The sequence below is a fragment of the Megalobrama amblycephala genome, linkage group LG2, assembly GCF_018812025.1.
Source record: "Megalobrama amblycephala isolate DHTTF-2021 linkage group LG2, ASM1881202v1, whole genome shotgun sequence".
NCBI lineage: Eukaryota > Metazoa > Chordata > Actinopteri > Cypriniformes > Xenocyprididae > Megalobrama > Megalobrama amblycephala.
The window spans coordinates 53,880,906-53,893,322 of record NC_063045.1 but is presented as its reverse complement, the minus strand read 5'-3'; the positions used below and the strand labels follow the sequence as shown (position 1 = coordinate 53,893,322).

The 12,417-nt window shown below is 32.9% G+C and overlaps 1 protein-coding gene across 1 annotated transcript; it reads right to left on the bottom strand.

Annotated features, from left to right (window-relative positions):
- Window positions 1–208: 208 nt before the first annotated feature.
- On the bottom strand, window positions 209–9,523 carry tmprss2 (transmembrane serine protease 2). Its single transcript, XM_048180939.1, has 15 exons — window positions 9,471–9,523; window positions 8,668–8,722; window positions 8,441–8,538; window positions 6,926–7,199; window positions 5,762–5,854; window positions 5,563–5,679; window positions 5,288–5,417; window positions 4,711–4,830; window positions 4,486–4,529; window positions 3,557–3,719; window positions 3,315–3,484; window positions 1,572–1,667; window positions 1,233–1,375; window positions 961–1,113; window positions 209–810 (listed from the first exon to the last, which is right to left on the bottom strand). Exons 3-15 carry the CDS (start codon window positions 8,456–8,458, stop codon window positions 802–804), a joined length of 1,530 nt encoding a protein of 509 aa, XP_048036896.1. The 5' UTR covers window positions 8,459–8,538; window positions 8,668–8,722; window positions 9,471–9,523; the 3' UTR covers window positions 209–801.
- Window positions 9,524–12,417: the final 2,894 nt, after the last annotated feature.

Here is a 12,417-nt window from a genome sequence, read left to right as displayed (position 1 = left end):
AAAGTCTACATACAAATAAATAAAAAAACATTATAAAGTTCAAATGTGTAGCATGAAATAAGTGGCACAGTATTTTAAGTAAGTTTATATATGGGTTGTGGACATTGAAAATTGATGTCCTGCGGTGCGATGCACTATGTTTTAAAGAGCATTTTACCTTTATAATTATTATACATACAGCTTTTATGACCTCACTGTAATTCAAAGACAAGTTAAAAATGTTTATTTATAGAAAATAATTTAATGTGAAGGCAAAAACAGTGATTAAAAATGGTGAAAAAAGGACCTAGGATATATACTTTCCCTAATACATTTATATAATTTTTTTTGCAAAAAACAATTGCAACTATCTATAATGCTCTATATTAAAATAACTCATTTGCAATACAGTCTGTCGGTCCACAGTGCTGATGGGAGTGGTTGTATTGCCCTATCACACCCTGTTTTATTGTCAAATACAGTAAGAATGTAAATATGAATTGTTGCAATAGCAAAGAAACCCAGATGACAGAAATTTTTCCAGTGACGTAGGACAGCATCATCAGGTACGGATTTTTATGAAGTCATTTGTACAATTGTGTTCTTTATATAAAACATACATAAAAAATTAGAAGAGTGCATATTGTAACATTCACTTCATTGGCACTAGTGAAAATAAATAAATGGATTTATGTGAAAACATTATTAACAAAAAGTAAAATAAGCAAAAACACAAATACAAAAAAAGTCTCCTGGACACAGTCACGGTTTCATTGGTTTGGATCAGTTGCTCTTCTCAAAACTTCTTTGTATATAAAAAAGCTAATATTTCTGAAAAAGAATACAAAGAGGCGTTTCAATAATAATAATGATAATAAAAATTTTATAAATTAATTGTATATTTATAAAATAATACATTAATAATAATAATAATAAAACATTTTCCATGACACAATTTGGATTTTTTTTTTTAATTCTTACCCGCATTTGTACATATATCCAGTCAAGGAAGTAGGTCACATTCCCGTAGACTCCGGGCTTGTTCCTGAAAGCACATCCATCACCCCAGCTAGTGTCCCCAACCAGCCACCATAGAGAATTCTCCTTTGTGACCAGAGGACCCCCACTGTCCCCCTGCGTGGAACAGAACGTATTCAATTTGGCCTTTAGCACATATTCATTTACAGTACTCTGATTTACTCTTTAATGATCGAGCAGCATCTAATTGTGTTTAAACAGAGTGTGTTTCTGACCTGACAGGAGTCCACGCCACCCTGCAGCTTGCCAGCACAGATCATGGTGTCTGTTATTTGTCCGTCATACACAGGTCGACTGTTACAGGTTGTTCTGTCGATTAGCTGAATTTTGGCTTCTTGTAGGGTTTCTGAGGAAGATCCTTTAAGAAAACAAAAAATTAGCTTGTCAAGCTTTTCAGTTTCTGAGATTTTAGAGAGCTGAAATGACTTATTTTCTGTGTGATATTATTCATTGCACATGCATTTGGATCTGTATGTGTTTTTAGCAGATGCTACATGTGCTGCTGAGTATAGACGGTCTCAGCTTTTGATTTGCTCTTAAAAAAAGTTTCAAACCTCCACTATACAGTGCACCCCATCCGGTGACGTAACATTCCCGCGGAGCAGAGAAGTACATGCCTTTATTGGGCAAACACACTGGCCTGACGTTCACTGAAACCAGATACATATAAAACAAAATGGAAATTGTCATCATCCAAACTTTTCTTCTGTAAACACAAAAGATGATATTTTGCAGAATGTTCAAGCTGCTCCTTTCCACGCAACAGAAATGGTCATTCACACTTGATTATGATTTCACTTTTTTAACTTTAGTTAGTGTGTAATGTTGCTGTTTGAGCATAAACAACATCTGCAAAGTTACGATGCTCAAAGTTCAATGCAAAGGGAAATATTTTCTACAGAAATCACTTTTTAAGAACTACAACAAATGGCTGGTAGGGATTACAGCGAGCTTCCTCCCGGGTTGGTGACATCACAAACCCCCAAATTTACATAAACCCGGCCCTGAGAACACGCAACTCCCTTGGGGTGAGCCCAAGTTGGGCTGCTTTAGAGAAGAGGAAGAGTAACTTAGTTGTAGCAGAGTGTTGTTACCAATCTTTCATTTGAAAGCCACATTGTAGCATCCATAAAACCGCATTTGTTCCATCTAAAAAAAAAAAAAAAAAAAGTGCCATGCCGTCATTTTACGCTGGACTGCTTCACAAACGAGGATCAATTCAACGCTGGATTTGCACAAAAGATTGGCTGCGTGAGATTCTCCAGCTTTGTTGTTGTTGAGCAATTGAAGTGTGAGCTGTTAAAGCTCCGCCCTTTTCTGGAAAGGGGGCTGGGAGCAGCAGCTCATTTGCATTTAAAAGGACACACACAAAAAACGGCATGTTTTTGCTCACAACCAAATTGGGGCAAATTTAACAAGCTATAATAAATGATCTGTGAGGTATTTTAAGCTGAAACTTCACAGACACATTCTGGGGACACCAGAGATTTATATTATGTCTTGTAATTATACGTTATATATTATAGGTTTACAGCATTATAGGTCCCCTTGAAGCCCCCCAAAAAAAAGCATTGTAAAAGTGGACCATACAACTCATTCATAGACTTATTATTACTAGAAGTAATTTGTGCGTAGAACAGGCCGATATATAAATCGTTATATGCTGAAAATCTTGTATGGAAGAGCAGCTTGACTATTTTGCACAATATCTCCCTTTGGGTTCCACCGAAGAAAGATAATCCTGAACAACCTGATGGTGAGTAAAAAATCATTTTTGGGTGAACTGTCTCTTTAAAACTGAAACTTTCATGTAATACTCAGCTGTTGAGGTTTTTTTTTTTTTTTTTTTTTTTAAATAAAATAATTATCAGGGCAAGCTTGAAACAAGTATTGAAACAACCTTATTGTTAACTAAAACTAAAACTTAAAAAATTAAAAGCTGAAATAAAATAAAAAACAAATTTTTGATGAAAAAACTTCAAACTTTAAAAATGTTTGAAAATTGAAAATGTTGACTTGGTGACTAACTGAAATAATGAAGTACTAAAATTGAAAAAGAACTAAACAGAAATATGTAAAAAAAAAAAATAAATAAAATTACTAAAATTAAAATGAAAACTGAAAATATAAAAATAAAACCAAAATTCAAAATAGTAATAACCACTATAATAGTACATAAATAATATTAAAATAACACATAACAATACTAAATATTTAATTTATTTGTCAGTATTATTAAATTATAATTATGACATTTTTATATTGGCTGGGAAATAAACATGAAAATTCAGTCTTACATGTAATCATGAGTGGATGGTTAAGCTTCATCAGTGCAATGTCATTTTCGTTGGTTCTCGGGTCAAAGTTGTGCATGACAATTTGGCTTACAGAATTGCCGGTGGTGGACCGCATCTCGCTACGAGTCAGATATCCAGCATACACAGTCCAGTCCCTTGCATTTGAAATCCTACACAAGTTTGTCATTTATTAGAGTTCATCATAGCTTGTTAAATGAGATGAACTAAATGAGAGCACTTACTGATGAACACAGTGAGCTGCAGTGACGATCCAGTACGGGGTAATGATGGACCCGCCACACAAATGCCTTCCAGAAACTTGCAGGCTGACCTGCCATGGCCACACCCCCTTCGAATTCACCGTGCTTCCACCCACGATTCGGCTCCCACTGCTCTGTCCACATTCTAGAACAGAATTCAGAAAACAGCATCAGTATATGTGAAAATAAAATTTTCCTAGCTACAAACTATACTCATATATGAAAAAAATTAAAATTCTCACATGAGAGTGAGTAAAAGACAATAGGATCAGTGTTATTTTAATGCAATTTATATATTCTTATAGTATTTTTATATTATATTTATATTTTGAATTAGCTTTTAATTTTATTTTTTATTTTAATTTTAGTTATAATAATGTTTTAATGTGCTTTCGTCATTGTTTTAGTTTTCCTTTTTATTAGCTTTATTTTTATTTCAGGTTTAGTTATTTTAGTACTTAAACTTACTAATTTCAGTGAGATGCCAAGTTATTTCTAAATTTTAATTATGTTTTTTTTTTAAGTTTTTCTTATATTATTTTTTTTTCTTATATTGTTATAACTAATATTTATATATATATTTAAGGTAATATTTAAGGTATATTTTTTCAGCTTATTTTCAGTTATATGAAACTATTTTTAATAGTTTTAGAATAGGTTTTAGTTATAGTTAATAAGGACTGGGATGAATTATTCATTGCAAGTAATTTAACCACAGTCAAACTAACCTAACAAACCAAATTAGTTTGTAGTTTTTACTAAATAGCATTAAATATTTTATTAAATAGCATGCATACAAAATAAGGGCAACACCATCAAACATTAACTAATAAAATACCCTAAATATCAATTACACAACAAAAAATAACTCTAATAATAATAATAATAGAGATGCAAAACTTTTATCTTACCAATACATTCGAGTGCCACTGCTTTGTTAGATGGACAATCTGAACTAAATTATCATAAGAGAAATATAAAAAGATAAAACAAGCTGATTATGAGAAAAAAAACATTATTAACCAAGAATTAAATGTAAACTGTTATACAGTAACCAACAATGTAAAACCTAAACAGCGTGAAAGACTGTATTAACAGTCTGTAAAAATTCTGTATAAACGAACTCTGTGACACACCTTTTACTGAGAAAACTACTGGACACATTCAGATTAGAAGTGCTGAGAGAATCTGTCTTCATCACCACATAGTCCAGTGATGCTCTAGGGTCAATTTCCACATAACCCGCATACGTTTTCCTGAGAAATAAATCACAAACACACAGCACATGTTACAATTCATTCAAACCACATTCATTCAACATGGGTGTTCAAAAGTTTGAGGTCAGTATAATTTTTTTTATTTTTTGAAAGAAATCACTTGTGCTCAACAAGGCTTCATTTATTTGATCAAAAATACAGTAAAAACAGTGTGACATATTACTACAATTTAAAATAAATGTTTTCTATACTATTTTTTAAACCTAATTTATTCCTGTGATGGCAAAGCTGAATTTTCAGCATTATTACTCCAGACTTCAGTTTCACATAAATAGCATTTATTTGAAATTTGTAACAAGTTTCCTTACTGTAACTTTTAATCATTTTAATGCATCCTTGCTTAGTAACAGTGTTCATTTCTTTGAGAAAAATGCTAGTGTATGCCACACTCTTTTAATTGTAGCACTTCAACTGAGATGAATCAAACTATCATTACCTCTCATATCCGATCTCCTCACATGCCTGCTTTCCGAGGTTGTCGTTCCATCTATCTGAACACACATACTCCCATTTTTGTCTCACATTTGAGTACATCTGAAGAAGGGAATTAGATCCATACAGACGAACTGCAAAAACAACAACAAAGAAAGAACAGTAAAGACACACAGGCACATTCATAACTGTATACTGGGTTTACTAAAGATAGGCATCATCGAATGGTATAACGGTCACGGTTAAACATGATGGATCATATGCGTAAGGAATTCTTACAGCAATAAGCTTCATCTTCTCCCGACTGACAGTCCACCACACCGTCACACCACCGTGAATAGCTGATGCATTTGTTATCTGCTTTACAGAGCCGCCCTTGCAAACAATCAAACACACCTGTTGGTGCAGACAGAGAACATCAGAACAAGAAACAAATGGGTGGATGTATTGTATGAAAGCCAATGAGAGAGTTTCTTACCATAAAACCAAAGCACCGCAAGTATGATCCCAGCAATGACCAGCAGCATGGTGACTGTGCCAATGATCCATTGCCATTTTTTTCTTCTGGAAGCTGCCGGAGAATCAAATTTCATATTAAAAAAACAAAACAAAACAAAACAAAAAACTTTTTTACAAAAAGCATTAAATAGCTTAAACACCCTTTAAAATTCATTAAATTTTAGGGCTGGGTTAAAAATAGAGATTTCACGATTTTAACCAATTCTCATTTTGATGAACCACTATCGATTCTTATATCCCATCAATCAATCTTTTAGTCTGTGCTGTTTTCAGGTGACGCGTGATCAAAATTTTAATACGCAACTAACAAACTTTTTTTGACATTTTTAATATTTTTTCCTGATTACAAATGTTGTATTAATTTTGTAATTTCAGATTTTATAACAAAAGGGGCTTTGTTCAAAAGGGTTTATTAGTAACACTGCTATACTATTTCCATAAGCATAAATTACTTGTTTTATGCTTTTGTTTAGCTTCCTGCTCATTTTATAAAATTCAATAATGCATTTTTCTATAATGTTTCTATAATGTTTTTTTTAAATTATTAACATTATAAATGTATGAATAATTAGCTTATGTTCTTTTCTATTTGTTGGTGGCAGGAATTAAAAAGGTTAAAAGGGCAAAAACCAAAAAAATGTTTTTGCTTTGCATAAACTTTCTTACTAGTAAGTGTAAAATGCTATTATTACAAGCTGTAAAATACTGGTTAATATTGTTCAGATAATTTTTCATGAACAAACGGATTTCTGACATACCAAATGGCCGAAATGCATGATCTCCATCAAAATCTGGTTATTTTTTGGTGTGGAGCAGAGCCTGGTTTTGGCGCTCTTTAATGTGACGTGACAGGTGGCTGTAGCACCCTGGCAATGCCTCAGTTGAAGCGAAGTGTTAGCGCACGTGAACTGATAACCTCATCATCTTTACTACTAGTTATAGCACAAAATAAATATGAATGAACATCAGAAGGTATGTTGAAAGAAACTTACCTGAATTCGATATCATGTCTCATGCAATCATTCAATTAGTGTAAAGCACAGAAAGACGTCAATATTGTAATCAATACGTGGTGTAACATTAAAAAGAAAAGCCATTTGGTGCCTTAAAAAGCATAAAATACCTTTGCGAACTAGTCTAGTGTCACGTTGGAGTCCAGGTGTGGTCGTGTTGAAGGTATTAACAGGTGCTGTTTGAGGAGCATACCGATGGAGGCTCTGAGCAGGTGAGTATCTCTCTGAAGGGTATGGTGGAGAGGGATCCGGGTCTAGAAACTGCGGGTTTTGGGGAACAGGGTACTGAGGTAAAGCAGGGTATATTCCAGAAGGTGCATATGGAGGAGGCCGCTGCTCCTCATGTTGGAAACCACGGTTCACGTGAGAAACGTTGTCGTAGATCTGAAAGAAATTAGAAATTATTGTCAGTTTCTCATGAGCAAAATGCATTTGAAAACAATTTTGCTTCCATATTGTGATGTAATTCATTGTGACAAGGATATTTAACATGCATAAGGAAGTGCATCACGAAAAGACCATTTTAGACAACAGTGTCCATGTTAATTAATTACAGAATGACTGACAATAACAATGTATAAACTGTTCCAGGAAATAATTATGTTAAATGAACATTTATTATTGGAGTCATAATACTCACTTCTTTACTTTTATGATATTAAACAGACTGAGGTATTTAACATGCTTTAATAGTAATTCAATAATTCATCTGATAAACATGTCAGTTCAGCATTTTACATGCAGTAGACACAGGAAATGAGCTTTACTTGCTTTTATCTTACAACACTGGTAAAACATGAACATTGAATATTAAAATGTTGGCACTGAATATTATATACTGTAGTTTATCGCCAGAGAAAAAATAAGTACATTACTTGTTTAACAATGGTAAATGTTGAATATAAAATACCATAATAACAACAACTAATGTTATTAATAATAATAATAATAAATAAAAAATGCAGCAGTAACTATATAATATTCAGTGTTAATATAAATTTTACAGTGTTAATTGCTGAATATCAAATACCATAATAACAACAATTAAATTGCATTGAATATTACATAGTTCTCACCACAAAAACACTAGTATTTTTATTATTATTTTATATATTTAGCTATTAACATTGTTCATTTAAAAAGTTTCCCATCTCAGTACTGAATGAGTTAAATGATAGGCTGTTTTGATTACATTTTAATTTCAATTTCACTCAGGCACAATAATTAGTTCCCTGTGGTCTATTCAGAAAGCACTACCCTATGAAAATGACTTATTAAACAGCACAATGCTGCCACAGACAAAACAGAAACTCGCATGGCCAAACGTTTAAATCAGGCCATCAACTATTGTGTTTCATGCATTCAAATCTAACTTCCTTTCCTTTTTCTAAATTGAATGACCTTTACGAATCATTCATTAGGTTCTCCTTGGGACAGGATAGTTAGGATAGTTAATGCTTTACAAATGTGTTTGACGCAGTTGTTGACTGACAGTATCTGACAAAGAATCCTGCTTCATGAAATCAACGACAATCGAATGACATTGGTGAGTGAAAGATGACTGAAAGAGGATAAACATGTTCAGATAGAAATTAAGAGAGAAAAATAATGAATTATGCCATTACCGTATCCTTATTGTTCATCTTTAGCCTTTGTTTGGACTGTAAAACTCAATCCAAAAAACTCTTGAACTCTTGAAAAAGCTCAAACTATGTTCTGCTGACTGAACACAACAAAACAAACATTATTAGTTTCAGAAACCGAAACTGATCTGTATGAAATGATTTCCACAGATTCTCTCTGACTTGCCTGATACATATTATAATATATCATAAATTATACTAAATCTTACCTGACAGAAGGTTCTCCTATAGTGTTTGAGCTGCAGCGGACTCTGCGTCTGCTGTCTGTATGTATAATGAGCAGTCAACACCACACCTTTAGTAAACCAGCTGAAGCACGCACCAGTCAGGTGAATGCAAATAAAAAATATCACATACTCAGAGCATTCCGATGTCTTACTTTACAATACTAAACAGGACGTAGATAACACAGCTTTGCATTTAAATTTACCAACCAAATGAGGAGACACAAAAAAATAAACACGGAGAAGAACATTCATGCCTTAAAGGAGTTTTCTTCTGACTCGCGTTGTTTACAGCTTTGAACACAAGGTATAGCAATATAAGAGATTATGTTTTGTTTTTCATCTTTAAAAAGATATTGTTTTATAGGCTTTATATACAAATGCAAGTGCACTTTTTCAACTTCATGTTTCTTAAAAATGTAAATTCTGCCATCCTAATTCATTCACGCCAATAGCATAACATATAGCAATGTAGCCTATTTTAGATTATTTAAGGATCTGGAACCTTATCAGTTTGACAGAATTTTCTACTTCCAAGTGCCATGGGAAGTCAAACAAGCTTTATAACATTTTCTTATATTGAAATGATGTCCTACTCCTTAACAGTTCATCAGGATCTTAATGATTTTGGCTATGTCATCTCTTGGTTTTTCCTAATATCAGCCGTCATCAAACAGAAACACATTTCATGCGGGAAATTGATTGTTTGGTCAATAATTCAAGAAGACTTTAAGGATTAACGTTAGTTAGTTCACTTTCAAATGAAAATTACCCCAAGCTTTACTCACCCTCAAACCATCCTAGGTGTAGGTAGCCTATATGACTTTTTTCTTTCTGATGAACACAATCGGAGAAATATTGAGCTGAAGAAAATGTCTGCATCCTCATCCACCCATCACGAGTATACTCTACACGACTTCGGAGGGTTAATAAAGGCTTTCTGAAGCGAAACGATGCGTTTGTGTAAAAAAAAAAAAATATCCATATTTAACAAGTTATGAAGTAAAATATCAAGCTTCCGCCAGAACACCTTCCGTATTTAAGTTACGAAGAAAGTTACACTTTTTCCGTAAGTTGAATAGGGAAGGCGTAGGGCGTAGCGTAAGCTTTTTGAACCGCTAGAGTTTTACACTTTTTTCGTAAGTAGAATACGGAAGGGGGTCTGGCGGCAGCTAGATATTTTAATTCATAACTTGTTAAATAGGGATATATATATATATATATATATATATATATATATATATATATATATATATATATATATATATATATATATATATATACACAAAGGCATTGCTTCGCTTCAGAAGGCCTTTATTAACCCCGTTGTATTATAAATCTATAAATAGCCTATATTTAATTAACAGATTATCTATTATAAATTCTACAAGTTAGACTAAATTTACCACAATAAATACAATAAAACGTCATGGTCATGAGTAGTTTAAAAAGCTTTCTAATGATGTTTTGCCCTCTTTTCATCAGTCTTATGAGTTTATGTGGCTGTTTTAGATCATGTTTGACTTTCTCTATAGTTTTAAAGTTTTAACTTATCAATAGAATTTAAATGTTGGGGTACTTGGAAATTTTAGTTATTGGGGGGTTACCTCCCCTCATTTGGAAATGAATGTTAATAAGGGCAACTAACTGTAAGCATCATAAAATCACTAGCCGGAGTACAAGAAATCATTTTGTAAATTTCTCAAGAATCACCTGAATGATAGAAAGCTATAAAACCATTACAAGTCTTATGTGATGAAAGATTAATCTGTTACGATTAGACGTAACCAGACTTCCTCTTCCTGTTCAATTTCTAGAAAGACGGTTCACACATTGAGAAATCATAACATTTAAAAAAAAAAACAAGCTATAAAGATAAACTGTAGGCTACTGTAAGTGCGGTTTCCCAAACTCAGCCATCACACGGGGTCAATTTCAGCCCTGCTGTTATTCAGTAACTGAGTCATTGGGCCGAAACTTTGACATTCATGATGTTGCAAGTGCTCTCACAACATCCTGTTAATATTTGACTCGATCATCTATCGCTTAGATTGAAGCACAATAACTTTTCAATGACAAACAGAGAGAAGAAACTAAAAATGATCAACAGAGGCTCTGTGTACTTAGCAAAACTAACATTATGTGACGTGAAAGTGTGGCATCTGAAGGTAGAGCCAGATATGTTTTCTCAAGGTGAAGGATTTTGCTGCACAATAGCTGGGACAAAGTTGACACATGTGTTAAACAGTTAACAGGTGTCTTTGAGGTAAAGTGACTGAAAACTGTCTGTTCAGAACAACATACTACCACACTGTTATTATTTCTGCACTATATAGTGTATACAGTGCACCGCATGTAAATTTTCCATTTCCAGTTGAAGCAAGTAATTCTCATTTTTCACAGCTCCTTTTTATCCTATTTTATTGAAATGCCTAAAAAACACAAAAGCAAGTCACCATAATTATCATTAATATGAAAACTGCTGATTACATGATAATATGATACATTTTGCCAATCATGCTGTCATCTGCAGTTCCTACACAGAGCAGTCATGGACAGGTGAAAAAAAAGGCATTATTTGAGGCATTATATTGTTTTCCTGACAACTATACAGACAGTTTGGAAGAACAAGTCTGAATTTCAGAGTGACAATCCACTGTTCCGGTGCAAATATAAATGTCTTTGTTCATACGGACATCTGATATCTAACAGAAAGTAGTTATCGTGACAGGCCTACATATAGACTTCAAATATGCAAATTATGCACTATATAGGTTTCATAGAAAATGTCAAAACTTTTACAGGGATACTCCAGCCAACAATGAAAATCATGTTGTTCCAAACCTGTATGACTGGCTTTCTTCTGTGGAATAAAAGAAGATATTTTGAGAATTTTTTGGGGGGTCCATGCAATGGAAGTCAGTGGGCTCCAAAAAACTCACACAAGTTTAGAACAACATGAGGATATGTAAATGATTTCTGTTTAATGTGACCAACAACACTTATTTTTTCCATCTAATTTTGTTTCCTTAATGACAGACCATTTGTCAAGACATTATTTAAGAAAATATGTAATAACACATGAAAATGAATAAATCAAGTATGTAAATATATGTACAAAAATGGCAAAAAGTGATGTCTGGAGGGGATTGGTTTGGGGATGTGTTTAATGACCCTACAAGTTTGATTAAATCATCAAAATATGAGGAAAATTATATATATATATATATATATATATATATATGTGAGAGAGAAAAACAAAACACTAAACTTTAAAAGTTTAAGGTATTTATCTGACAAAATTATTTGGCAGAAAAGGGGTAAACTACAGCTACAGGTTTTTATTTTATATTAAAAAAGCGGTAACACATTACAATAGTTCATTATTTAAACATTGTAAAGTGATGCCAAAAAAGCATATACAATCAAAAAGCTCAAAGGAAACAGCATACACTGACTACATTATCAGTTAATAATATTTAGTTGCTTCTCTCGTTTTTGCATGTGTTTATAATTTCTTTGTATGACAGTGTGGACAAAAATTTTGTCCGCAAAATTTGTCATGTTTCATTGCGTTACCACAAAACAATTGACTCCTAGCAAAACTCCAAGTTTTCCTAGGCCGGACATCACTTTTGGCCATTTCCTGACAGTAAAAAAAAAACAAAAACAAAAAAACTGGAACATCTTTTAAGCAACAAAATCTAATTTCATGGATATTTACCTATTATGAAA

Bases quoted from the DNA above. Each gene is read 5' to 3' on its own strand.
- tmprss2 (XM_048180939.1), bottom strand. The intron at 5,855-6,925 runs GTATTTTATGCT...ATTCTCCGGCAG, and splicing joins CACTAGACTAGTTCGCAAAG to CTTCCAGAAGAAAAAAATGG. The intron at 5,680-5,761 runs GTAAGAAACTCT...CTGCACCAACAG, and splicing joins TGCGGTGCTTTGGTTTTATG to GTGTGTTTGATTGTTTGCAA.